Source organism: Hyperolius riggenbachi, chromosome 6 (genome assembly GCF_040937935.1).
Source record: "Hyperolius riggenbachi isolate aHypRig1 chromosome 6, aHypRig1.pri, whole genome shotgun sequence".
Lineage (NCBI taxonomy): Eukaryota > Metazoa > Chordata > Amphibia > Anura > Hyperoliidae > Hyperolius > Hyperolius riggenbachi.
In genome coordinates this window covers 315,893,093-315,920,357 of record NC_090651.1, presented here as the reverse complement: position 1 = coordinate 315,920,357, position 27,265 = coordinate 315,893,093, and the positions used below count along the sequence as shown (strand labels likewise).

Genomic DNA, 27,265 nt, shown 5'->3' with positions numbered 1-27,265 from the left:
GTGCAGCATCTTGCAAAGCTTTGTATCTGATGGGGAGTTCAGCTCAATGGAATAGACTGTGTAGAATATGGCTCTCATACTACATGGAAGGGGGTAAAATTGGTCTGTGATCTTTCAATTTCCAAAGACTTTTATCTGATGTGTGTACCCACCTTAAGGACCGCCTCAGGTGAAAAATCTAGCGTGTGTACAGGAGTCCTGATAAGTCACCCAAATGCATTCCAGTGGTATTCTTTCTCCCTTGCTCCACACGCTCTGTCGTGCCCTGTACATCGTCCCTCCTCCTCCCTCTATAATGACAGCAACATGCAGGCTGTACCTTTACCACAAACTCACCCAAGGGCTCATGCCCAGATCCCTGCTGCTTGACTGTAGTCTGAATTGTGTACAAGGTTTAAACCTTCGGATGCTGATAACTTTTAACCAGCCGGGCGGTATGGACGAGCTCAGCTCGTCCATCACCGCCGGAGGCTGCCGCTCAGGCCCTGCTGGGCCGATTTCCATGAAATAAAAAGCAGCACACGCAGCCGGCACTTTGCCAGCCGCGTGTGCTACCTGATCGCCGCCGCAGCGCGGCGATGTGCCGCGGTGAAAGAGGGTCCCCCCAGCCGCCCGAGCCCAGCGTAGCCGGCACAAACAGTTCCAGCCAGTTCTAAAGGCTGGATCGCAGTCGGCTGACGTCCATGACGTCACTCCGCTCGTCGCCATGGCGACGAGGTAAACAAAACAAGGAAGGCCGCTCATTGCGGTCTTCCTTGTTAATTCTGATCGCCGGGGGCGATCAGAATGACGCGTCCGGAGCGTCCTCTAGTGGGCTTTCATGCAGCCAACTTTCAGTTGGCTGCACGGAATAGTTTTTTTTTAATTAAAAAAAAAAACCCTCCCGCAGCCGCCCTGGCGATCTTAATAGAACGCCAGGGTGGTTAAAGAGCTAAAGACAAAAGTTATGAATGTTATTCTTCAGTGCCCAATCCAATGACACTTCATGGAATTGTTCCTTTAGTGGTTTAATTCCAATTGTATGAAGTGCTGCCCTTTATCCCATCCATTTGTGAATAATGATGCTTATTAATTTTGCATTAGGTTTGTCACCTGTTTTCTGTCTCATGGGATCTGTAAAACGTGTGTTATCGTTTGTCAGAATAGCAGTTAGAAGTAATTGCTAATGACACTTTTGAAAGCCTAGTTTCTTGATTACTCAGAGGAAAGAGGTGTTTAATTGAATATATTTTTTTTGTCTCCTAGGTAAAAGCAAAGAAGCTGAGATTAAAAGGATCAACAAGGAGTTGGCAAATATCAGGTCTAAATTTAAAGGTATGTTGGTCTAATAATAATTGCTGCAGTAGAATCTCGTTATAGTGAACTGATCTAATAAACCCCTGGCTATAGTAAACTCAGTCCCCAGGTCCTGACCATGAACCTATATGATATATACAGTGATGTGAAAAACTATTTGCCCCCTTCCTGATTTCTTATTCTTTTGCATGTTTGTGACACTTACCGTATATACTCGCATACAAGCCGAATTTTTGACCCCCAAAAAGGGGGTCAAAAGTTGGGGGGTCGGCTTGTATGCGAGTCTTCCCTGGTGGTCTAGTGGTGGGTGGTCGGGTGGTCCGCGCCCCGCTCCCCCCCCCCTCCCCGCTCCCCCCGCGGCCGCTGCTGCTATTACCTTGTTAGACAGCGGCCGCTTCCTAATCCGCGTTCCTCCTCTTTCTCAGAGTGTATCACAGCAGCGCGCCCGGCGCTGCTGCTGTGACGATGCAGGGGGCAGGAAAGAGCGGTTCCCTTGGTAACGGCGATACAGATCGCCGCTATAGGGAGCCGCGCTCTTTCCTGCCCCCTGCATCGTCACAGCAGCAGCGCCAGGCGCGCTGCTGTGATACACTCTGAAAAAGAAGAGGAACGCGGATTAGGAAGCGACCGCTGTCTAACAAGGTAATGGCGGCCGCGGGGGGAGCGGGGGGGAGCACTACCCACCTATGCTGGGCACTATACTGGCTAAACTGGGCACTTTACTAGCCATACTTGGGTACTATACTAGCTAAACTGGGCACTATACTGGCTAAACTGGGCACTATACTGGCTAAACTGGGCACTATACTGGCTAAACGGGGCACTATAGTAGCCGTACTTGGGCACTATACTGGCTAAACTGGGCACTATACTGGCTAAACTGGGCACTATACTGGCTAAACTGGGCACTATACTGGCTAAACTGGGCACTTTACTAGCTAAACTGGGCACTATACTAGCTAAACTGGGCACTATACTGGCTAAACTGGGCACTATACTGGCTAAACTGGGCACTATACTGGCTAAACTGGGCACTTTACTAGCCATACTGGGGCACTATACTAGCTAAACTGGGCACTATACTAGCTAAACTGGGCACTATACTGGCTAAACTGGGCACTATACTGGCTAAACTGGGCACTATACTGGCTAAACTGGGCACTATACTGGCTAAACTGGGCACTATACTAACTAAACTGGGCACTATACTAGCTAAACTGAGGCACTACCTACCCATACTGGGCACTATACTGGCTATACTGGGCACTTTACTAGCTATACTGGGCACTATACTAGCTATACTGGACACTACCTACCTATACTGGGCACTATACTAGCTATATTGGGACACACTGGGGGGCTGCACCAATCCAGCATTTCCTACCCCCGGCTTATATGGGGGTCAATCATTTTTCCCTGTTTTTTCAGGGAAAAGTTGGGGGGTCGGCTTATATGCGGGTCGGCTTATATGCGAGTATATACGGTAAATGTTTCTGCTCATCAAAAACCATTAACTATTAGTCAAAGATAACATACGGTAATTGAACACAAAATGCAGTTTTAAATGGTTTTTATTATTTAGTGAGGAAAAAAAACTCAATCTACATGGCCCTGTGTGAAAAAGTGATTGCCCCCCTTGTTAAAAAATAACTTAACTGTGGTTTATCACACCTGAGTTCAATTTCTGTAGTCACCCCCAGGCCTGATTACTGTCACACCTGTTTTAATCAAGAAATCACTTAAAAAGGAGCTATCTGACACAGAGAAGTAGACCAAAAGCACCTCAAAAGCTAGACATCATGCCAAGATCCAAAGAAATTCAGGAACAAATGAGAACAAAAGTAATTGAGATCTATCAGTCTGGTAAAGGTTATAAAGCCATTTCTAAAGCTTTGGGACTCCAGCGAACCACAGTTAGAGCCATTATCCACAAATGGCAAAAACATGGAACAGTGATGAACCTTCCCAGGAGTGGCCGGCCGACCAAAATTACCCCAAGAGCGCAGAGAAAACTCATCCGAGAGGCCACAAAAGGCCCCAGGACAACATCTAAAGAACTGCAGGCCTCACTTGCCTCAATTAAGGTCAGTGTTCACGACTCCACCATAAGGCCTGGAACCCACTGAAAACCGCAAACGCAAAACGCAACCGCTAGCGTTTTGTCTGAGCGGTTTGCAAGCGGATTCATGCGCGTTTTTGGTCGTGTTTTGCAACATTGTATTTTTTTCCCCAGCGGGTGCCTAGCGTTTTGCGTTTTGCGTTTTTATCCTGATTGGTCCTGTGAATTATTTTTCATTTTGTTACAGTGTGCTTAACCGCAAAACGCTAGCAAAACCGCTCAGTTTAGGTTTTGCTGAGCGTTTCTGCTAGCGTTTCAATACTTTACATTGAAGCGCTAACGCTCCCAAAATGCTGCAGGTCCTGCGTTTGCGTTTCTGGGAAACGCAAACGCTCCTGTGGAAGTTGCCCCATCCATTAACATTAGCCCAGCGTTTTGGCAAACTGCTAGCGTATCGCAGTGCTGCCAAAACGCTGCCAAAAGCGCTCCTGTGGGTTCCAGCCCTAAGAAAGAGACTGGGCAAAAACGGTCTGCATGGCAGATATCCAAGGCGCAAACCACTTTTAAGCAAAAAGAACATTAAGGCTTGTCTCAATTTTGCTAAAAAAAAACATTTCAATGATTGCCAAGACTTTTGGGAAAATACCTTGTGGACCAATGAGACAAAAGTTGAACTTTTTGGAAGGTGCGTGTGCGTGCATACCAACAGTAAAATGTGGTGGTAGTGTGATGGTCTGGGGTTGTTTTGCTGCTTCAGGACCTGGAAGGCTTGCTGTGATAGATGGAACCATGAATTCTACTGTCTACCAAAAAATCCTGAAGGAGAATGTCCAGCCATCTGTTTGTCAACTCAAGCTGAAGCGATCTTGGGTGCTGCAGCAGGACAATGACCCAAAACACACCAGCAAATCCACCTCTGAATGGCTGAAGAAAAACAAAATGAAGACTTTGGAGTGGCCTAGTCAAAGTCCTGACCTGAATCCTATCGAGATGTGGCATGACCTTAAAAAGGCAGTTCATGCTAGAAAACCCTCAAATAAAGCTGAATTACAACAATTCTGCAAAGATGAGTGGGCCAAAATTCTTCCAGAGCGCTGTAAAAGACTCGCTGCAAGTTATCGCAAACGCTTGATTGCAGTTATTGCGGCTAAGGGTGGCCCAACCAGTTATTAGGTTCAGGGGGCAATTTCTTATTCACACAGGGCCATGTAGGTTTTGAGGTTTTTTTTCCTCACTAAATAACCATCATTTAAAATTGCATTGCAATTATGTTATCTTTGACTAATAGTTAACAGTTTTTGATGAGCAGAGACATTTAAGTGTGACAACTTGCAAAAGAATAAGAAATCAGGAAGGGGGCAAATAGTTTTTCACATCACTGTAGCAAAAAGAGATAAGGCAGCACCCACCCCACAAATTTGGCCCTGAGAGGCAGTGGAGTAGAAGTAGGACTCAGTCTTACTTACTGTCTTCAGTAACTTCACTAACTGTTCACGGCACCAGGATGGGGTGAGGTGCTATCAGACTGTCCTATCTACTTTCAAGGGCGGTTCCAGATCCATGGAGCATTCAGGCTTCCATTAGGTCCAGTCAAGTTGCCGGTTTTGAAACGTCTTGTGTGACGGGCTGCACTTTCGGGTTTATATGTTTACATTGCGTTCCACTCTGGCATTGGTCGGGGGTCTTACAGTGTACCTGAGTGAAAGCAACGATTAGTGGGCCCCCTCTTCTTTAGCAATGTTTGTAATTGTGTCTCGGATGCGCTATTTGGGCGTCACTGCACAGGCCGTGACCTATTAGAGCCTAGGAACAGCTCCAGTGGGCGTTTTGCAGAAGTGCTTCCCATGCTAGGGACGCTGCTTCCCCCTCGATATGTCAATAAGCTGAATGTTGGTAATTTAGGGGGCTTGTGTGGAGGGCACACAGGCATGACATGGACCAGGGAACATGCTCTGTGCCCCATCTCCCCCCCCCACCCCCCCAATGCACCACCTCGGGTACACTATAAGCAAATCTCATTATTCTGTCTTCAGGCCTTCCAGAACCAGGGCATGCATGCATTGACTGAAGACGGTGTAGTTGCTGGCTGCTGTAATTAATGCATAGGGGTAGGAGTGGCTGCTACTGAGGCTGGAATCTGATTTAATATGCATGGGTTGAGATTAATTAGGACCCAGATATACAGGTTGTCTAGTCACTCTAGAAGACTTTCTTCCTTCAACCCAACAAAAGGACCTTTTAGTGTGATGTCAGGACCGAGGTCTTGACAGTTTCCTGTCTTTGAGCCTTGTTGCATTGTGGGAAATGATTTTTTTTTTTATATCTGCCAGTAATAAAGATGATTATATGCAGGCTGTTAGTGGATCAAACAATATGAACAACAAATTACGTGGCAAATATCAAAAGTTTTTGCTGCCCATCGTCCAATTATGATTATTATTTTTTACCCTCTAATCCCCCCCCCCCCTTCCCCCATTTGCGCTTGCAAATCGGACAGCAGCCTATTGATATCCCAGCCTGATTTTGTATATGGGGATATGCAGCGTATCGGGCATAGTGGAAACAGGTCCTAACTGACATGGCTTTTCTTTGTCTTAGAATTCAAAACCCATACTGTGAGCTGAGTGTCCTGGTCATGGCTGAGCCTGTATATTTTTCCACAGGTTTTATTTACATTCCACACATTTTAAACACTGTGAGATCCTTTTTCTTCAACTTCCCGCCTTTGAAGAAGTATCTTTTTCCTTGAGAGGATTTTCTGGTTGCAGACAGTGCATACAGAGTTGCCATATTGTTTTTTTTAACATTGTAAGGCAGTATTGTCTGCATCAAGAGTAGCAGCAGAGTGAACGTTTTATGGTCAGTCCCAAGTCATGCCCTCTTCCTCCTTTCCTGCAATTGTATTTACTGTCTGATCATCCCTGACGAGAAAGAGCGCCGTTTCCTGCAGAGATCTGAAAACTCCTCTGGTATGCTTGTCTGACTTCAAGGTATACTTCCCTTTTAAGAGGAAACTCCCCTGACATTTTTACACTAGTATGGAATGAACTAGGTTAGTGTGGTGTTGGGGAAGATGCCTGAGGGCAAGACCCAGATGAGGAAGCGATGGAAGAGAGCTTTGAGGATCGCTCCTAAAGCGATGATTCTCGGCTGAGGTGGCCAGTGGGGACCGCCAGTATGGCAAACATAGCGTGTGTACAGCGGCTGCCAGTCCTCCTAAGTGCCTCGGCAAGTGATCTGCCTGACTGAGGGCATTGTTCTCCTACTGGCCCTGCCCACTCTGTCTTATGCTGCTGCATAGCAACAGAACTTGGACTAGCAGCTTGTCTGCACAGCATTTATTTTCACTTCAGGTTTGCTTTAAGCTGTAATACATTGCAGGACAGTTTTGTATGTGTGTGCGCGCTTTTTTTCGGCTGACTGTATTGGTAACCGCAAGCCTAAACGCAGAGGTTACCCTCTTCCACTGCATTTCTTATTAGCAGGTGAAAGTTTAGCCTCCGCCCTGGGCTGTTGCCGCAGTGAGAATATCCTTATAGAAAGTAGCTTAATCCTTGGATTTGTTGACACAATGCTGTTCATTGTCACAGGAAATGCCTGGATGGAAGGCAGGGAAAGCTGTAGATCTAATAGTTTTTACTTTATGATCAGCGATGGAAGCAATAATGACATGAGGTGTTAATGAGTGTGTGAGCCTTGCATGCGCTAGAGGTAGCCTGATTATTGTGCTCGTACACAGCCTCGTGTGAGATCTCCAGACTGTGACTGGATTTAGAACACTGATGTGGGTGTTAATAACACCTCATCTAACTCTTCCATATATACCGGTACTACAGGAACATATTTATGCTTTGCTTACTTGTGGATACAGAATTGCCTGGAGCTCAGTGTGACTTGCATTGCTTTTGATGAAGAGATCTGCTGATGGAGTAAAGGGGGTTGGGGCACAAACTTGTAAGCGGACCAAAACTCTTGCACAGCACACAATAAAGTCTTCACCTCTCATATAGTAGCTTGGAAATTCACTACTGCTGCATAATTTGTTTATTTAGCCAGATCAAACTGTCTTATCAGTAGCTGATGACAGCTCTGCCAGGATGTAAACACTGAAACATAACCCTTTCAGTGCCCCTGGAAAGTGAACCTTGGTTCAATCCTCAATTATTATTTTTTTTTTAGGATTTCCACAAATTGTAATAACGTTTCTACCCCCTCCCCCCTGTAATAGTTCTAATGCTGTGGTTAATCCTTTATCTTTTGGAGCAGAGACGAAGTTCTGAGATTCGTTTCACTTTAAAGGGAGTATGTTTTCTTTAGTTCAGGCACTACCCACATACGTGACATTCCGGGTACCTAGTGATAATTTCCTACCGCCTTCTTTACAGAAAGTCCCAGCCTGACCCTAATCAACCTATAGATGTTCTTTGCTGATGTTGTATGAGCTCCACCTCCCCGATCATCTTGATTGGTTGTTGAGGTTGTTCATCACAGTGATCAGGTGCTCTAGGAATCAGTGCTCCCCAACCCTGTTCTCAGGGCCCACCAACAGTGAATGTTTTGTAGAAATCCACAGAGGTAGTTAATCAGCTCTGCTGAGACACTAATTGCCTCACCTGTGTATGTTGTGGTTTCCTGCGGAACCTGTACTGTCGGTGGGCCTTGAGGACAGGGTTGGAGAACTGCACTCTAGTTGGTACTCTGCTTAGGCGGCTGTTTGCAGTTAGCTCTGCTGAGAATCAAACATGTATGCAGGTGTTCCCTGAGCTCATTGTGAAGAACGACAACATCCCCTGAGCGCAGTGTTCTCTTCCTTAACCCTCTGTCTGGACGATGCTCCAAGAGGCGGTCATACAAGTAGATTAACCCACTCTGCCTCGCCCCACTCCTTGGACACGAGCGGGTGCAGTTAAGGTCTGTGCACATGCCAGATTAAACTCGTCCGAGGCGGCTAGTAACGAATCAAACGTGTATATGGCAGCCCCCGATGCACCCTTGACCACTCAGCCTGTGAACCCCCTGGCGGATCACTTCAGCCGACAGACAGGAAATATCATTATTTTTCATCACCTATCCTGCCCCCAATGCAACGTCACTCCGGTGCCACACCTCAATCGAAAGCAGATCGGATATGCTGAAAAATATCAGTTGAAATTCTGACTGTTGCATGTGTATGCCCTTAAGATCGGAAAATCGGAAATTTTAAAAAAATTGAAAAAAATACATATCTGCACACTAGTTTTTCTTCTATATCCAATTAGATCTGGATATCCATCTATTCACTTGATTAAATAGGATCTGAAGTGGAAACTACATCGTGTGTAGCAGGCTTAAGATTGAGATGGAAGGAAGGGTTAATGATAAACATGAAAGAGGCAGATCTGATTTTTGGATAACAACTTGTAGACACAAGCCATCATTTTCATCCCAGAAATCTAGTCAGTAGCTGCGCCCACCTCAACCAGTCACTTTTATAGTGTAGCAGAGACGAAATTAAAAAAGTGTTATACATACCTGGGGCTTCCTCCAGCTCATGAGCACGGATTGCTCCCACGCCAGCAGGATTAAGATTGAAATCCTTTTTATCCGATGAATGAACAATCTGGTTCTCCTTTGATTGGAAGTCAATTCTGCAACCGATCAGGAACGATTGATAAATGATCATTTAGTTGCTTCTTAACCGATCAGACATGCTTATGGGCAGCACGGTGGATGGCACTCTCACCTCACAGCACTGGGTCACCGGTTTGAATGCCAGCCAGAGCACTATACGCTGAGTTTGTATGTTCTCCCCGTGTCTGTGTGGCTTTCTTCTGGGCACTCTGTTTTCTTCCCACAACCCAAAAACATACAGATACGTTAATTGGCTTACCGCTAAATTGGCCCTACACTACATGATACATACAAAGACATATGACTATGGTAGGGATTAGATTATGAGCCCCTATGAGGGACAGTTAATGACAAGACAATATACTCTGTAAAGCGCTACGGAAGACGTTGGCGCTATATAAATACTAAATAATAATGTTCAGATGACTGGAGGATATAATGGAGCAGGAACCTTGACTGAGCTTGCCAGAAACCAGCAGAAGAGCCATCATACATTTGTATTCCCATCAGGGCTGTGGAGTCGGTACAAAAATCATCTGACTCCTCAGTTTATGTAACCACCTACTTCAACTCCAGGTACCCAAAATGGCTCTAACTCCTCGACTCTGACTCCTTAGTCTCATATTTACCAGGGCTGTGGATTTGGTGCAAAAATCATCTGACTCCAAAAACTCAGTTTATGAAACCATCGACTAAAGGTACCCAAAATTGCTCAGACTTCAACTCCGAATCCACAGCCCTGATTCCCATCTAATCCATTATCATTCGGGAAGTTGGTATAAGTGATCAATTGCTCAAAAAGTTGACCAGGAATCTGTTTGTGTTCAGAATGTCACAATGTAGTGTCCAACAGGGCTGTGGTGTTGGTACAAAAATCATCCGACTCCAACTCCTCAGTTTATGAAACCACCGACTCTGACTCCAGGTACCCAAAATTACTACTCGATTCCGACTCCTTAGTCTAATTTTTACAAAGGCTTTGGATTTGGTTCAAAAATCATTTGACTCCTCCGTTTATTGAAACCACCGACTCCAAGTACCCAAAATTGCTCCGACTCCTCGACTCCACAGCCCTGGTGTCCAAGGGTTTTGTTTCTTGGGTAAGGCATCTAGAGAAGTATATTCCTAAGCAACCATGTTTTTATCACAGATCAGCAAGTTTCACAAAACACCATCATTGGCTGTGGCCTCCTCTCCCCCTCGAGAGCATTGTGAAATGCTGTGAGCCATGCTTGGTCTAGCTGCAATGGATAAAGCTCCATGTTTGTCTGTTAGACCGTAACATGCTTACTATCGTAAACCGGCATCTCCATAGATTTCCTCGGGGTGGTCTATCCCATTAACCCTAGAAAACGTTTGTGTGGGTGGGTAACGGTGCTAGCATGTACGGAATGCTTGAAAATGGGAGCCTTGGGAAGGGGGGTGGAAAGTTGCCTTGCATGAGAAACTTGGACAGATGAGGGCTGGCTGCCATGAAAGCAGCTTTTTGTAAGAATAGGGGTTTGTATACTTGCAAATGAATTTAAAGAGAAACTCCAACCTAGAATTGAACTTTATCCCAATCAGTAACTGATACCCACTTTTACATGAGAAATATAATGATTTGCACAAACAGACCATCAGGGGGCGCTGTATGACTGATTTTGTGTTGAAACCCTTCCCACAAGAAGCTCTGAGTACCGCGGTACTCTGGGCAAACTGCCACAATGTAACAATGTTCACAGACAGGAAATGGCTGTTTACAGCTGTCTGTAACAGCCAAAACAGCTAGGAGCAGCTACATAACCTGCCCACAGTAAAAATGTCACCATGTAATAAATGTCAGAATGTAAATCGGAGAGAGGAAAGATTTTACAATGGGCAAACACTGACTAAATCATTTATACATAATTATGGTAAAAAATGAAGCACTTTTTTTACTACATTATTTTCACTGGAGTTCCTCTTTAAAGTACACTGCTTCAAGACCAACTTTCCCTAAGAAAAAGACCCTTAAATTATATAGAGATGGTCCTATAAGGAATTAACCAGCTTCATTACAGCCACTGATATGTGTGCTTATTCTGGTCTAGTCTTCCCAGACCCAGGGCCATTTTTAGGCACAGACAAACAAGGCAGGTGCCTGTGGTGATACTTACAGGAAGAGGCACCACACAGCTATTTTTAGCAAATTGTACTGTACTTGGAAACAGGCCTTACTGAAATGGGAGTGTTGGGTTGTTTAACTCTTATTAAGTGATACATTTGTATACCAGTGTCTACACAGATATGATGGTTCCTCCTTAAAGGGTACAAAGGTGGCAATATATTTTACTTTCTTCTTTGTGCAGACGTAAAAGAAACCTGGGGTGAGATATTAATGAAGGCTGCCATGTCTATTTCCTATTAAATAATATCAGTTGCCTGGCAGTCCTGCTGAGCTTTCTGGTTAGTAGTGTCTGAATCGCCCACCTGAAACAAGCATGTAGCTAATCCAGTCTGACTTCGTTCCGAAACACCTGATCTGCTGCATGCTTGTTCGGGGTCTGTGGCTAAAAGTATTAGAGGCAGAGGAGCAGCAGGTCTTAGGAGCAGCACTTAGGGCCCATTCACACAAGAGCGTTTTGCCGCGATTTCGGCAAAACACTCAAACGCTAGCACTTTTTAAAAGCGCTAGTGTAATGAAACCCTATGGACCCGTTCTTACTTGGGTGATTTGCGCAAATCGACCAAAACCGTGGAACGCAAACGCGTCGCCTGCACCATTTTCAGGCGATTTCCCGGCGACCACGTTTCAGTGCTATAGAAGCGCTAAACACGATCGCGACAAAATCGTGCAGTGTTCAGTGATTTTTTTTTTTTTTCCCCCGCGTGAAATCGTGGAAAAATCACTCCTGCAAAACGCCGGCAAAAATCGCCAGCGTTTTGCTTTTAAGTGTGAATAAGCCCTTAGTGATTTAGCAAGAACTGTAGCTTTCTTTAAGATTCCACAACAGCATTTTTGCAGCTCAAAAAACGATCAAATCTTTATTTGACTAACATACAAAAATATTCCTTGAGTCGGTAAGTCTACATGAAGATCACATATGTGGTCATAAAATGACAATAACATCCTCATGAAGTCAATAATATTACAAATTTTGACTTGGAATAGTACAAAAAAAGCCTCCATGTGTGTCTCACTTCTGGTTCCCTTTAACCACTTAAGTACCAGCGGTCTCTGCCCCCTTAACCACTTGAGCACCGCCTACAGCCGATGGGCGGCGGCAAAGGCTGGGCCTAAATGACCGCAATACGCCCATCGGCGGCGAGTCCTCATTTGGCTGCTGGCCGGGGATCGCGCGGCTAATAGGCTCCGCCCACCCGCGTCTTCAACCCGCCGGCCAATCGGAAGCGCCAGCGGGTTGTTAACCCGACGATCGCCGCGTAGGAAGCGTATAATACGCTTTGTAATGTATACAAAGCGTATTATACAGGCTGCCTCCTGCCCTGGTGGTCCCAGTGTCCGAGGGACCACCAGGGCAGGCTGCAGCCACCCTAGTCTGCACCCAAACACTCGGATCTGCCCCCCCCTGCCCACCCCCCCAGACCACTGTTTGCATCCAATCACCCCCCTAATCACCCATCAATCACTCCCTGTCACTATCTGTCAATGCTATTTTTTTTTTATTCCCTAAACTGCCTCCTGGGGACTCCTGATCACCCCCCCCCCCCCCCCCCCCCCGGTGTTCTCAACTCTCTGTGTGTATATTTGATCTGATGTGATTGTTGTATTTTTATATTTTTGTATATTTGATGTGATTGTTGTATTTTTATATTTTTGCATATTTCTACACTTAGCCCTGTATGCCAAGCCCAATTCCGGGCACGACCAGTCGTGCTTGGCGGAATAAAGTTTCTGATTCTGTGTACTGTATGCATCTATCCCCCCTGATCACCTGTCAATCACCCCCTGTCACTGCCACCCATCAATCAGCCCCTAACCTGCCCCTTGCGGGCAATCTGATCACCCACCCACACCATCAGATCGCCTGCAGACCCGCCTTCAGATCACCTCCCAAGTGCATTGTTTACATCTGTTCTCTCCTCTAAACACCCACTAATTACCCATCAATCACCCCCTGTCACCACCTGTCACTGTTACCCATCAGATCAGACCCTAATCTGCCCCTTGCGGGCACCCAATCACCCGCCCACACGCTCAGTTTGCCCTCAGACTCCCCCCCCCCCCCCCCCCCCCTTATCAATTCGCCAGTGCATTATTTACATCTTCCCTGTAATCACCCACTGATGACCTGTCAATCACCCATCAATCACCCCCTGTCACTGCCACCCATCAATCAGCCCCCCCTTCACTGCCACCCATCAATCAGCCCCTAACCTGCCCCTTGTGGGCAATCTGATCACCCACACCATCAGATCGCCTGCAGACCCCAGCCCTGATCACCTCGCCAGTGCCTTGCTTGCATCTATTCCCCCCTCTAATCACACCTTGAGACACCCATCAATCACCTCCTGTCGCCCTCTAGCACACCTACCCATCAGATCAGGCCCTAATTTGCCCCGTGTGGGCTCCTGATCACTCGGCCAAACCCTCAGATCCCCCTCAGACCCCCTTCCGATCACCTCCCCAGTGCATTGATTGCATCTATTTTCCCCTCTAACCACCCCCTGAGACACCCATCAATCACCTCCTGTCACCCCCCCTAGCACTCCTATCCATCAGATCAGGCCCAATACAACCTGTCATCTAAAAGGCCACCCTGCTTATGACCGGTTTTACAAAATTCGCCCCCTCATAAACCACCTGTCATCAAAATTTGCAGATGCTTATACCCCTAAACAGTCATTTTGAGACATTTGGTTTCCAGACTACTCACGGTTTTGGGCCCATAAAATGCCAGGGCAGTATAGGAACCCCACAAGTGACCCCTTTTTAGGTGTATGACGAGTTCATAGAAGATTTTATTTTTTGTCAAAAGTTAGCGGAAATTGATTTTTGTTTTTTCACAAAGTGTCATTTTTCACTAACTTGTGACAAAAATAAAATCTTCTATGAACTCACCATACACCTAACGGAATACCTTGGGGTGTCTTCTTTCTAAAATGGGGTCACTTGTGGGGTTCCTAAACTGCCCTGGCATTTTAGGGGCCCTAAACCGTGAGGAGTAGTCTAGAAAACAAATGCCTCAAAGTGACCTGTGAATAGGACGTTGGGGCCCTTAGCGCACCTAGGCTGCAAAAAAGTGTCACACATGTGGTATCGCCGTGCTCAGGAGAAGTAGTATAATGTGTTTTGGGGTGTATTTTTACACATACCCATGCTGGGTGGGAGAATCTCTGTAAATGGTCAATTGTGTGTGTAAAAAAAAAAAAAAAAAAAAAAAAAAAAAAAAAAAATCAAAATCAAAAAATTGTCATTTAGAGATATTTCTCCCACCCAGCATGGGTATGTGTAAAAATACACCCCAAAACACATTATACTACTTCTCCTGAGTATGGCGATACCACATGTGTGGCACTTTTTTGCAGCCTAACTGCGCTAAGGGGCCCGAAGTCCAATGAGCACCTTTAGGCTTTACAGGGGTGCTTACAATTTAGCACCCCCCAAAACGCCAGGACAGTAAACACAACCCACAAATCACCCCATTTTGGAAAGTAGACACTTCAAGGTATTCAGAGAGGAGCATAGTGATTCCGTGGCAGATTTCATTTTTTTTTTTTTTTTTGTCGCAAGTTAGAAGAAATGGAAACTTTTTTTTTGTCACAAAGTGTCATTTTCCGCTAACTTGTGACAAAAAAATAAAATCTATGACCTCACCATGCATCTCAGTGAATACTTTGGGTTGTCTTCTTTCCAAAATGGGGTCATTTGGGGGGTATTTATACTATCCTTGAATTTTAGCACCTCATGAAACATGACAGGTGGTCAGAAAAGTCAGAGATGCTTCAAAATGGGAAAATTCACTTTTGGCACCATAGTTTGTAAACACTATAACTTTTACCCAAACCAATAAGTATACACTGAATGGATTTTTTTTTAATCAGACATGTCGCACAATAAATTTGGACAAAAATGTATACAGAAATTTTACTTTATTTGAAAAATGTCAGCACAGAAAGTAAAAAAAAAAAATCATTTTTTTGACAAAATTCATGTCCTTTTTTTTTTGATGAATATAGTAAAAACTAAAAATCACAGCAGCAATCAAATAGCACCAAAAGAAAGCTGTATTAGTGACAAGAAAAGGAGGTACAATTAATTTAGGTGGTAGGTTGTATGACCGAGCAATAAACCGTGAAAGCTGCAGTGGTCTGAATGGAGGAAAAGGCTCTAGTCCTTAAAGAGAATCTGTACTGTTAAAATCGCACAAAAGTAAACATACCATTGCGTTAGGGGACATCTCCTATTACCCTCTGTCACAATTTCGCCGCTCCTCGCCGCATTAAAAGTGGTTAAAAACCGTTTTAAAAAGTTTGTTTATAAACAAACAAAATGGCCACCAAAACAGGAAGTAGGTTGATGTACTGTATGTCCACACATAGAAAATACAACCATACACAAGCAGGCTGTATACAGCCTTCCTTTTGAATCTCAAGAGATCATTTGTGTGTTTCTTTCTCCCTGCAGTTCTCATGCACTGAAGTTTCAGGCTGCTCTTTTTTTTTCCTGCAAACAGCTTTGCCCTTGTCTGTAATTCTTCAGTATGTGAAAGCCCAGCCAGCTCAGAGGACGATTTATCCAGCTTGTAAAAGATAAGAGAGAAGAGAGAAGCTGCTCTAATCTAAATAATACACAGGCAGTGTGCATAGAGGGGCCTGGAAGGGGGAATTCATAGCAGAACCACAACACTGAAGAACTTGGCAGCCTTCCAGACACAGGCTGACAAGTCTGACAAGGGAAAGATACATTGATTTATTACAGAGACTGTGATAGCAGAAAGTGCTGCAGTAAGCCAGAACACATTGGAATAGCTTTTGGAACTTGTAGGATGATAAAAAACAGGATGCAATTTTTGTTACGGAGTCTCTTTAAGGGGCGAAAAGACTGTGGTCCTCAAGTGGTTAAAGGGAACCTAAACAGAGAAGGATATGGATTTTTTTTTTTTTAAAATACCAGTTTCCTGACTCCTCTGCTGATCCTGTGCGTCTAAAGGGGCCGATGCACTTAACAATTTTACCGGCGATATACAGCAAATTCACTGTGATCAAATCTGCTGTGAAATTGTTTTGCAAACGCTGACCAAACGATTGTTTTCCCTCCCAAATCAATCATTCCCGTCGATCCGTCCGGAAGATTTCGCTTAATTGCCGGTGGGTCGGGAGTGCGTCGATAGCGGCGTTCAAATGTCTGACAACCGAAGCTAGCGGCAATACATTACCTGTTCCGCTGGCGTGAGTCCCCTGATCTCTGATGTCCCTTCTCCACGCTGGGCTATGGCTGGCTTCACTTACTTGCTGTCCCGACAGGAAGTTTAAGCAGTAGAGCGCTCTCTACTGTTTAAACCTCCCCCGGCAGGAAGTAAAATGAAGCTGGAGCCCAGAGCGGAGAAGAAGACAACGGAGACCAGGGGACTCGCTCTGGCTGGATCAGGTAATGTATGTTGGGGGGGGGGGCAGCTCCACCGATTGTGAATCGGTTTCATGGTGAAACCGATTCACAATCTGTAGTAAAGGCAGCCATACGATCCCTCTCTGATCAGATTCGATCTGAGAGGGATCTATTTGTTGGTCGATCTGATAGCAAATCGACCAGTGTATGGCCACCATAATACTTTTAGCTACAACACCTCAACAAGCGTGGAGATCAGGTGCTCTGACTGAAGTCAGACTGGATTAGCTGCATGCTTGTTTCAGGTGTGTGATTCAGCCACTACTGCAGCCATAGAGATCAGCAGGGTGCCAGGCAACTGGTATTGATTAAATGGAAACATCCATATCCCTTTAAGTTTAGGTTCTCTTTAAGGACCAGAGACCACTGGTATCAGAAACTGACGAATCACCATACAAACTTGCTGCAACCGCCGTTCTGGCCGCACACCTGGAACCTCAGGCCGCCCACTCTGCCGTCTCTTATGACGGTAGAGCTCTGTGAGTCAGTCAGAAGCCGCTTTCAGTGGCCTCCTGACCATGTGATCAGTGTAAGCCAATAGGATGATAGGTAGAAAAGCAACCATGCACAGGAGGCTGAGCTGATCACTGAGGGAGTGCAAGTGGCCAATACGTTAGCTGTAAATACAGTAGACAGAAAAAGGGGCCTTGCATATCCCTTTGTAAAACTTCACTTTTATTCATAACAAATAAAAAAACGGCATACATTACATATCCCATTTGGTATAGAGAGAGGTACAGGCTGGTGGGGAGGTCGACGACTGTTTCGCGCCGTTGCATGTCATAGAGACAGCGGGCAGAGAGCGGCGAGACCGCACGGCGCTGGTGAGATGAAATCTACGCCCGGGTATGTATTTGGGGATCAAAATGGTGTAGATTTCAATCACCACCGCCTGTAAAGGTGCGTACACACGCACTACTAAATTCAACAACGGGTCCACCAGACCCTCCCGCTGGCGGTCTTTAGCGGACAGTATGCGTGTATACTGTCGGCTAAAGACTGTCCAGCGGGAGGGTCCAGTGGACCCGTCGTTGCATTTAGTAGTGCGTGTAAAGCGGTTAAACAGTGACTATGCAAAGGAGAGCTCTGTTTTTGTTTTTTGTGGGTGTTTTTTTTTACATAACCATTCACTGTTGCACTTTGACTTCCAGCAAATTTCCTTAGTTGTAAAAGCCACAGACCTAAGTTGATACAGAATATATAATGTAATTTACTGGTAGGTACTAAATGACTTGTAACTCCTGCATTGTCAAAATTATATACAGTAGATTTGTGTAGTAAATTGGAGTAATCCTTCAAAGCGCAGTAGTGTAATAGTACTGATGTTCTTATTTTGCTGTATTGATCTTGCATTGCTGGCTGGGGGTTTACTGCTGCGGGTTCTGTTTTCCATTGCTGCAGGAGAGAGCCTGTGTGTATTACAAGTAAGGGCTGTCATGTTGTCTGCCTCATTTCAGGAGATAAAGCTCTGGATGGCTACAGCAAGAAGAAATATGTCTGCAAGCTGCTCTTCATCTTCCTGCTCGGCCATGACATTGATTTCGGACACATGGAAGCTGTCAACCTGCTCAGCTCAAACAAGTATACAGAAAAACAGATTGTAAGTGGAGATGCTTCAAGCTTCACTATCTTTATATATCGTTATGATTGATTTATATCTGCTGTCTTCTTCTGCCGCATTGTACAAAGTAAAAAACAAACAAAAGTACAATACAGACACTGATCTTAAGGGGCCCATACACCTAACGATATTCCCGCCGATATACAGCAGATTCGATCACAGTGATTGAATCTGCTGTGAAATCGTTGCCCAAACTCTGACAGAACAATTTCCGTCCAAAATCAATCGTTCCTGTTGAGCCGTCCGTGCGGAAGATTTTTATCGATCGCCGGCAGGTCGGGCGTGCGTCGGTAGCAGCGTTCGAATGACCGACGCAATACAGCAGCAATACATTACCTGCTCCGGCCGGCGCGTGTCCCTGTTGTCACAGATGTCTTCTTCTCCGCTGGGTTACGCATTCCGGTCCGTCTGGCTTCACTTCCTGTCCAGGCAAGAAGTTTAAACAGTAGAGCGCCCTCTACTTTTTAAACTTCCACGGACAGAAAGAAGTAAAGCCAGCCGGACCGGAACGCGTAACCCAGCGGAGAAGAAGACAGCGGTGACCGGGAGGACTCGGCCGGAGCAGGTAATGTATGCGGCGGGGGAGGCAGCGACAGCACTACCACAGATTGTGATCGGTTTCAGGCTGAAATTGATTCACAATCTGTTTGCAGTTAAGGCAGCCATACGATCCCTCTCTGATCAGATTCGATCAGAGAGGGATCTATAAGTGGGTCGAATCTGTTGGCAAATCGACCAGTGTATGGCTACTTTTACAATTAAAGCAGACCTACAGGGTAAGTTACAGTTAAGGTGGCAATACACTGATAGATTTGCAGCACATTCGACCATCAGATTTCTGTCAGATGCCGGTCACATCGATTCTGACAGGAATCTATCTGATGTGTGCCACACACTAGGAACAGATTTCCAATAGATTTCAGGATGAAACTAGAAATGTCGAACAGGACTGGACTTCTGTATAAGTCTAATACCGGTACATACCAGCAGATTAAAACCTTTTACACAGACCAGTCTGAACGAATGCTAAAGATCAGGGGTGCCCACACTTTTTCGGCTGGCGAGCTACTTTTAAATTTGCCGAGGCCAGGAGATCTACCAACGACCCAAATGCTAAGAACGCGGCCCCCCCCTCCGGCGTAGGTTAGCCAGGTGTATGTGCCTGCAGCATAGGTTACGTGCCCTCAGTATAGGTTAGCCTGGTATATGGGCCCTTAGTATAGGTTAGCCTGGTATATGGGCCCTCAGTATAGGTTAGCCAGGTATATGGGCCCTCAGTGTAGGTTAGCCTGGCATATGGGCCCTCAGTATAGGTTAGCCAGGTATATGGGCCCTCAGTGTAGGTTAGCCAGGCATATGGGCCCTCAGTTTAGGTTAGCCAGGTATATGGGCCCTCAGTATAGGTTAGCCAGGTATATAGGCCCTCAGTGTAGGTTAGCCAGGTATATGGGCCCTCAGTGTAGGTTAGCCAGGTATATGGGCCCTCAGTGTAGGTTAGCCAGGTATATGGGCCCTCAGTGTAGGTTAGCCAGGTATATGGGCCCTCAGTGTAGGTTAGCCAGGCATATGGGCCCCCAGTGTAGGTTAGCCAGGCATATGGGCCCCCAGTGTAGGTTAGCCAGGCATATGGGCCCCCAGTGTAGGTTAGCCAGGCATATGGGCCCCCAGTGTAGGTTAGCCAGGCATATGGGCCCCCAGTGTAGGTTAGCCAGGCATATGGGCCCCCAGTGTAGGTTAGCCAGGCATATGGGCCCCCAGTGTAGGTTAGCCAGGCATATGGGCCCCCAGTGTAGGTTAGCCAGGCATATGGGCCCCCAGTGTAGGTTAGCCAGGCATATGGGCCCCCAGTGTAGGTAAGCCAGGCATAGGGGTCCCCAGTGTAGGTTAGCCAGGTATAGGGGTCCCCAGTGTAGCTTAGCCAGGTATAGGTACCTGCAGCGTAGGTTAGCCAGGGTCCTCTGGACTCTTGGAACCTCCGGCAGGCCCCTCACCAATAAGAATGTCGGGGAGAAGACGGCAAGACGCGGCGAGGAGAGAGGGGGTGCAGCCGCTACGTCATGGCTGGGGGCGGCGCCGGGCATGTTACAAGCAGGCACGTTGCAGGCTGCCCGGCGCCACCCCCAGCCATGACGTAGCGGCCGCGCCGCCTCTCTCCTCCCTCTCTGCTCGCCGCGTCTTCTGACTCTTCTCCCCTGCATTCTTATTGGCCGGCAGCTAAACATGCTGCTGGCCGCAAAATTTAAAGAGACGCGGCCAAGAGGCCGCGATCTACCAAGAAGGCGGTCGCGATCTACCGGTAGATCGCGATCGACGTATTGGGCAGCCCTGCTAAAGATGATGTAGAATCATTCGCCATGTCCGTTTATCTGTAAGCCTTTTTGCAGAAAACTGCCCCAGTTTAGGCCTAGTGTGAACACAACCAGTGCTGCAGAGTAAGTGGGAGTAAGAAGGATATGGAGGCTGCCATATTTATTTCCTTTTAAACAATACCAGTTGCCTGTCTTGCTGAACTTTCTGGTCAGTAGTGTCTTCATCACACACCTGAAACAAGCATGCAGCTAATCTAGTCAGACCTCAGTCACGTACACCTGATCTGCTGCAAGCTTGTTCAGGGCTATGGCTTAAGGTATTTGAGGCAGAGGATCAGCAGGACAGCCAGGAAATTTGCATTGTTTAAGGGCTCTTTCACACTAGGGGCATTTTCGGCCTTTTTTCAAATGTAGGCGATTTTTAAAATTGGCCCAACAAACACTTGTGCAATGAATCTCTATGAGAAGGTTCATATCAGCGCAGTTCGTGCGTTTTGTGTGCAGCAAAGCGGTGCCTACCATTTTTGGGGCAATTTTTGCCTCAATGGAAGGTATAGAAAAAAACGCAAATGCTTTGTGCAGTGATTGCGTTCTCGGTTTTAAGGATACATACATTGTATTTATTATTTTCCGGATCAAAGAGTTCACTTCCTGATTTGCGTCCGGGAGTGAATTACAAAAACGCTCTGGAAAAGCGCTTAGAAAAACGCTTTTACCAGAAACGCAGCGCCCAGTGGATCACCGGGAGGGGGCAAAAAGCGCACAAAAACACAAAATGTTTGAATTTTCGTTTTTTTTTAGGTGTGAATGAGGCCTGAAAGGAAATATTTCTACTTCAGTATTCCTCACTCTAAGGGCTCGTTTCCACTGTTGCAGTGCGGTATCGCCTGGATCCCACCGCGGACGAAATCGCATGCGGATGCGTTTCTGCATGCTGGTTTCCCCGCGATTTTGCATGGCTAGGAATCAGGCGAATTTAACCATGTCACTGCCTGTGTAAAGTTCCATAGCCTTACATGCGAAATCGTACGCGAAATCACGGGGAAAACCGCATGACAAAGCCGCATGCGATTTCCCTATTAAAAGCATTGTGGGCGATTCGCCCGCATTCCTGCCGCACGCGAAATCGGACGGCTCTGCCGTGCAGATTTTCCCCTCACACCAAAACGCACCCGCACGACGCACAAGTGGAAACAATCCCATCCACTTGTATTGCCTATGCGAATCCGCATGCAGTGCCCGCATGCAGATTCGCTATAGTGGAAACGAGCCCTCAGTGTCATGTAAGATAACACAGCAAATTGTGGAAGATAGTCCCATATCCGTCCATAAATCCCTATACTTTAACTTCCAGCAAGCGTGATTGTGGAGTTGGTGTTGGAGTCATAGTCAGAAGTACTTTTGGGTACCTAGAGTCGAAGTCCTAAAATAAGTTTGGACTTAAGTTTGGAGTTTAAACAGAAAAGAAAAAATTATGATCAAATGTTCTATTTCTATTTTACTTTATAAAGTAATAGTGGTGCTTAGTCCTCAAAAATTTAAAGAAACCAATCAGAAAACAGTGACTTGTGCTGATGCAATAAAGCAAACACAGTATTTTTAGAATCAGAGATGAGTATTTGTGTACACCCGAATCTTTTATATACAATTAAATCTCTGCTATAAGAATCAAGCCTCATGATTCGTTTTTTTTTGTTTTTGTTTTTTCCTAGTAGGGATGGTCAGTGAGATGCAAATCTATGTTGTTGCAGGTTTATGCAAATGTTCTATACTAATATATCCAGATTGAAAATAGACCAATCAAATTCCACCTTTGCAGGATTTGTTTGGTCCATTTTTAAACTGCATACATTTTCATACAAAATGTACATGATCCTGCATCAACTTCATTATTTGCATCTCATTGACCTTCACCAGTCACTACTGCGACATCCAGCTGACCTGTTATGCAAACTGACATTCATATATAATTTTTACATATTTTATCACATTCCAAAATAGTAATAATTTTTTATGAGCTGTAATTTTAAAGTGCATTTGAGTGTTAACACATGCAACTATTGTCAGCTCCATGTATATATCCTCATATACTTTTTTTTTTTTTCAGGGCTATCTCTTCATCTCCGTTCTGGTGAATTCCAACAGTGAACTTATTCGCCTTATTAACAATGCCATCAAGAATGACCTGGCCAGCCGCAACCCCACCTTCATGTGCCTGGCCCTGCACTGCATCGCCAACGTGGGCAGCAGGGAAATGGCAGAAGCCTTCGCCTCAGAAATCCCCAGAATCCTTGTTGCCGGGTAAACGCTTCCAAGATTCTATTTGGGTGGCTTTCTGGCGATGTGTGGGTGTTAATCATGAAATGATGTACATTACTTTGTCAGTGAAAGAAATTCTTTTGTATGTTTTATAGCAAGCGGGCCTTCATTTCCCCCTCTAATCATCAGTTTAGCGTTATTGTTGGTTTCCCAGCCTGAATAAACCTGATATCCTTGTTTTTATTTCTAGAGACACAATGGACAGCGTGAAGCAGAGTGCTGCCCTGTGCCTGTTAAGACTGTACAAAACCTCCCCTGACCTCGTGCCAATGGGTGAATGGACGTCGCGAGTGGTTCATCTCCTCAATGACCAGCACATGGTGCGTGCTTTACAGTAGTCTGCTGCAGTGCAGTGTGGATGCATTGTTCAGATTAAAGTGTAACCTGAACTCTTGCACAGGACAGAAGGAAAACGGAAATGCACCCTGTATGTATTTAGAGAGTTTATCCTATCTAATTCCCCCTCATCTGTGATTACTCACAAGTTGCAGTTTGATTCCTCAGCTGTGTCAGGTTACTGACATGGCAGATGAGCTCATTTGAAAGCACAGGATGTTAACAATATGTCCGCTTCCATAAAAGCTGGAAGTGGAAACGGTGCAGGTTTATTGCGGGATTTGCATCAGCTGTAACAAACGTTTTTCTTAAAGGTCAATATGTTATACGTATCTCTTAGAGCAGTGCTTTTCAACCCTGTCCTCAAGTACCACCAACCGTACATGTTCTGCCACAAACATGCACAGGTGAGGTAATTAGTGTCTCAGCAGAGCTGATTAACTATCTTTGTGGATTTCCACAAAACATGCACTGTTGGTGGTATTTGAGGACAGGGTTGAAAAGCACTGTCTTAGGCCCCATTCACACTTGAGCGTTTTGCCGGCGATTTCAGCAAAACGCTCAAACGCTAGCAAATGGCCCAAAATTGTGAAACGCAAACTCGTCTCCTGCACCATTTTCAGGTGATTTCCCGGTGATCGCGTTTCAGTGCTAGAGAGGCGCTGAACGCGATCGTGGAAAAATCGCAGCGGTGTTCAGTGATTTTTCTGCTGAAAAATCACTCACGCAAAACTCGCTTTCAAGTGTGAATGGGCCCTTAGAGCAGAGAGGAAGTTCTGAGTTCAGGTCCGCTTTAAAAGGCCCGCAAGGGACATAAAAAAAAAAGCTATGGGTATGTATGATACCCAACACCCTACCAGCTCACTCAAGTTCTTAACCACTTTATCCTCCTGGACGTAGAGCTACGTCCAGGAGGCCATGTGCGCTCCCGCGGCCGATCACGCACGTGCTCCTGGCCGCGGATCGTTAGCCGAGGAATCAATGAATCGGGCCATGGTGCCCAATCATTGATTCCTCTCCCCCGCAGAAAAAGCGACAGCTTCTCTGGGAAGCCTTGCTTTTTCTGCCTCCTACGTCCCTCTAAGCGTACATGTTACGCTTAAGGTGCCCATACACTGGTCGATGTGCCATTAGATCGACCAGCTGACAGATCCCTATCTGATCGAATCTGATCAGAGAGGGATCGTATGGCTGCCTTTACTGCAAACAGATTGTGAATCGATTTCAGCCTGAAACCGATTCACCATCTGCTGAGCTGCTCCTGCCGCCTGTTCCCCCCCCCCCCCCCCCCCCCCCGTATAAATTACCTGATGCTGGCTCCCGGGCATCTTCTCCGCATTGCACGGCTCTGTTCCGGCTCCATTACGGCGCTTCCTGTGTTACTCCGTGACCAGGAAGTTCAAATAGAGCGCCCTCTATTTGAACTTCCTGGTCACTGCAGTGACACAGGAAGCGCCGGGATGGATGGAGCCGGAACAGAGCCGTGCAGCACGGAGAAGACGCCCGGGAGCCAGCCTCAGGTAATGAATACTTGATCGGATCGGCCGCCGCTAGCGACGCGCACTTTACCCGCGGGCGATTGAGGGTAATTTCCCGCACGGCGCGATAGACGGACCGATCCGATTTCGGGAGGAAATCGGATCGGCGGCTGCGTTTACCGCGAACGATTGGCAGCAGATTCGATCCCAGGATCGAATCTGCTGTCGAAACGGCCGGGAATCGAGCCAGTGTATGGCCTGCTTTAGAGTGATGTCATGTAAACAAACCTAAGGTTGCCATCTTGTGGCCAAAAAGTAAAACTACATCTATATAAAAAAATATATATATATTTACATCCCACCCTCCCAAAAATACCCAAATAAAAATGTTTAATAATAAAAAAAAAAAAAATTACAATAAAAAACAAAACACATAAATATTTACCTAAGGGTCTAAACTTTTTAAATATCTATGTAAAGTTGAAATATTTCTATTTTTTTTTTTTTTTTTTTTTTAATTTTTATTATAAGCTTGTAAATAGTGATGGATGCAAAACGGAAACAATGCACTTTTATTTCCAAATAAAATATTGTCGCCATACATTGTGATAGGGACATAATTTAAACAGTTTAATAACCAGGATAAATGGGCAAATAAAATACGTGGGTTTTAATTATGGAGGCATGTATTATTTTAAAACTATAATGGGCGAAAACTGAAAAATAATTCAGTTTTTTTCTTCTTACCGTTAAAATGCATTTACAGTAAGGTAGCTCTTAGCAAAATGTACCATCCAAAGAAAGCCTAATTGGTGGCGGGAAAAACAAGATATAGATCAGTTCATTGTGATAAGTAGTGATAAAGTTATAGGCTAATGAGTGGGAGGTGAACATTGCTCGGATGCATAAAGTGAAAACTACTGAGGGCTGAAGTGGTTAAAACTGTGCAAGAAATAAAACATGCTCACTTAAAACAGTATTTAAAGAACACCTAAAGTGTGAAGCATATAGCTGCTGCCAGATTTATTTGCTTTTTAAACAATACCAGATACCTAGCTGCCCTGCTGATCTTTTTGGCTGGAGTAGTGTCTGGATCACACACCTGAAACAAGCATGTGGCTAATGCAGTCAGACTTAAGGCAGAAACATCTGATCTGCTGCATGCTTGTTCAGGGTCTATGAGTATAAGAGTATAAAGCTACGTACACACATGCGACAACGATCGTTCGTTGTCAACGACGAACAAACTTTTAATTGATGAAAGAACGACCTAAGTAAAGTTAGTTTTAAAAGGTGTGTAACGATCAGATCGTTAGAACGAACGTTACATCACGTAAAAGTAACTATTGCGCCTGCGCATAAAAATGAAAAGTTTCATGGAGAAATAGTGAAATGCGCATGTCAAGCCTAGTACGAACGATTGTTTCCAACTATGTACTACTTTTGCAAACGATCGTCGTTGGGAAAAATCCGCCAAGCTAGATCATTTGTTTTGAAGGATCTAGCTCGTCCGTCGTTAGACTTCATGGTCGTTGGCTGCTTTTTTTCAAACGATCGACGTTTGAAAGGATCGGGGAACGATCTTTTTAAACGACTATAGTCGCATGTGTGTACGCACCTTTAGAAGCAGAGGATCAGCAGGACAGGACATTTGTATTGTTATAATGAAATAATTATGGCCACTTCCATCTCCAATAAAAAAGGTTGTTAACCTCCTTGGCGGTAACCCCGTGTGTGACACGGGGTAAGCCGCCGGAGGGTGCCGCTCAGGCCCTGCTGGGCCGATTTACTTAATTTTTTTTTTGCTGGACGCAGCTAGCACTTTGCTAGCTGCGCCAGCACCCCGATCGCCGCCGCCGCGCGCCCGATCGCCGCTATCCGGTGCGGCGCGCGGCCCCCCCCCCCCCCCCCCAGACCCCGAGCGCTGCCTGGCCAATCAGTGCCAGGCAGCGCCGAGGGGTGGATCGGGTCTCCCAATGACGTCCCACGTCATCCCGCCCCGTCGCCATGGCGACGGGGGAAGCCCTCCAGGAAATCCCGTTCTTTGAACGGGATTTCCAGATCGCCTATCGCCGGAGGCGATCGGCGGGGCTGGGGGGATGCCACTGAGCAGCGGCTATCATGTAGCGAGCCCTCGGCTCGCTACATGATAAAAAAAAAAAAAAATTTTTAAAAAACTGTTGCGCTTCCCCCTGGCGGTATTTTTCATACCGCCAAGGGGGTTAATGCATCGCCTGCTGTAACTGTGGCTTAAGAACAAACAGTGTTCTGGGACTGTTCCACTGAAAGCGCCAAGCTGAATTGTCAATAGTGGGTTTTTGTAATATAAAGAGGAGGTTTTCAGCAACAGTGCTTTGAACCGGCCTCTAAAATGGTGGCTAAGGACACCTGCAAGAAATGCTCTCTAATGGCCCTGACACACCAGAGAGCGTTTTACGGGTTGTTTTCATTAAAAAAAAAAGTTACCATTGATTTGAAAACCGTCAGTCGCGACTATTTTGCCACGATTTCAATGCAAATCATTGGGAGCGTATTTTTAACAAAAGACCTACAAAACGCTGTCTGGTGTGCCAGGGCCCCAAGTCGGTAAGTTAATTGGCTTCCCCTAAATTGGCCCTAGACTTTGATACATACACTACACCATAC

The 27,265-nt window shown here is 45.8% G+C and overlaps 1 protein-coding gene across 4 annotated transcripts in view; it reads left to right on the top strand.

The window, feature by feature from the left end:
• Positions 1 to 27,265, top strand: part of AP2A1 (adaptor related protein complex 2 subunit alpha 1) — a 135,031-nt gene that overhangs the window by 41,229 nt on the left and 66,537 nt on the right. For all 4 annotated transcript variants that reach the window (XM_068241336.1, XM_068241334.1, XM_068241335.1 and 1 more), the window contains exons 2-5: positions 1,246 to 1,314; positions 18,014 to 18,156; positions 22,594 to 22,787; positions 22,996 to 23,125. In XM_068241336.1, the coding sequence (XP_068097437.1) occupies positions 1,246 to 1,314; positions 18,014 to 18,156; positions 22,594 to 22,787; positions 22,996 to 23,125 (536 nt within the window). The remainder of the gene's footprint in view (positions 1 to 1,245; positions 1,315 to 18,013; positions 18,157 to 22,593; positions 22,788 to 22,995; positions 23,126 to 27,265) is intronic.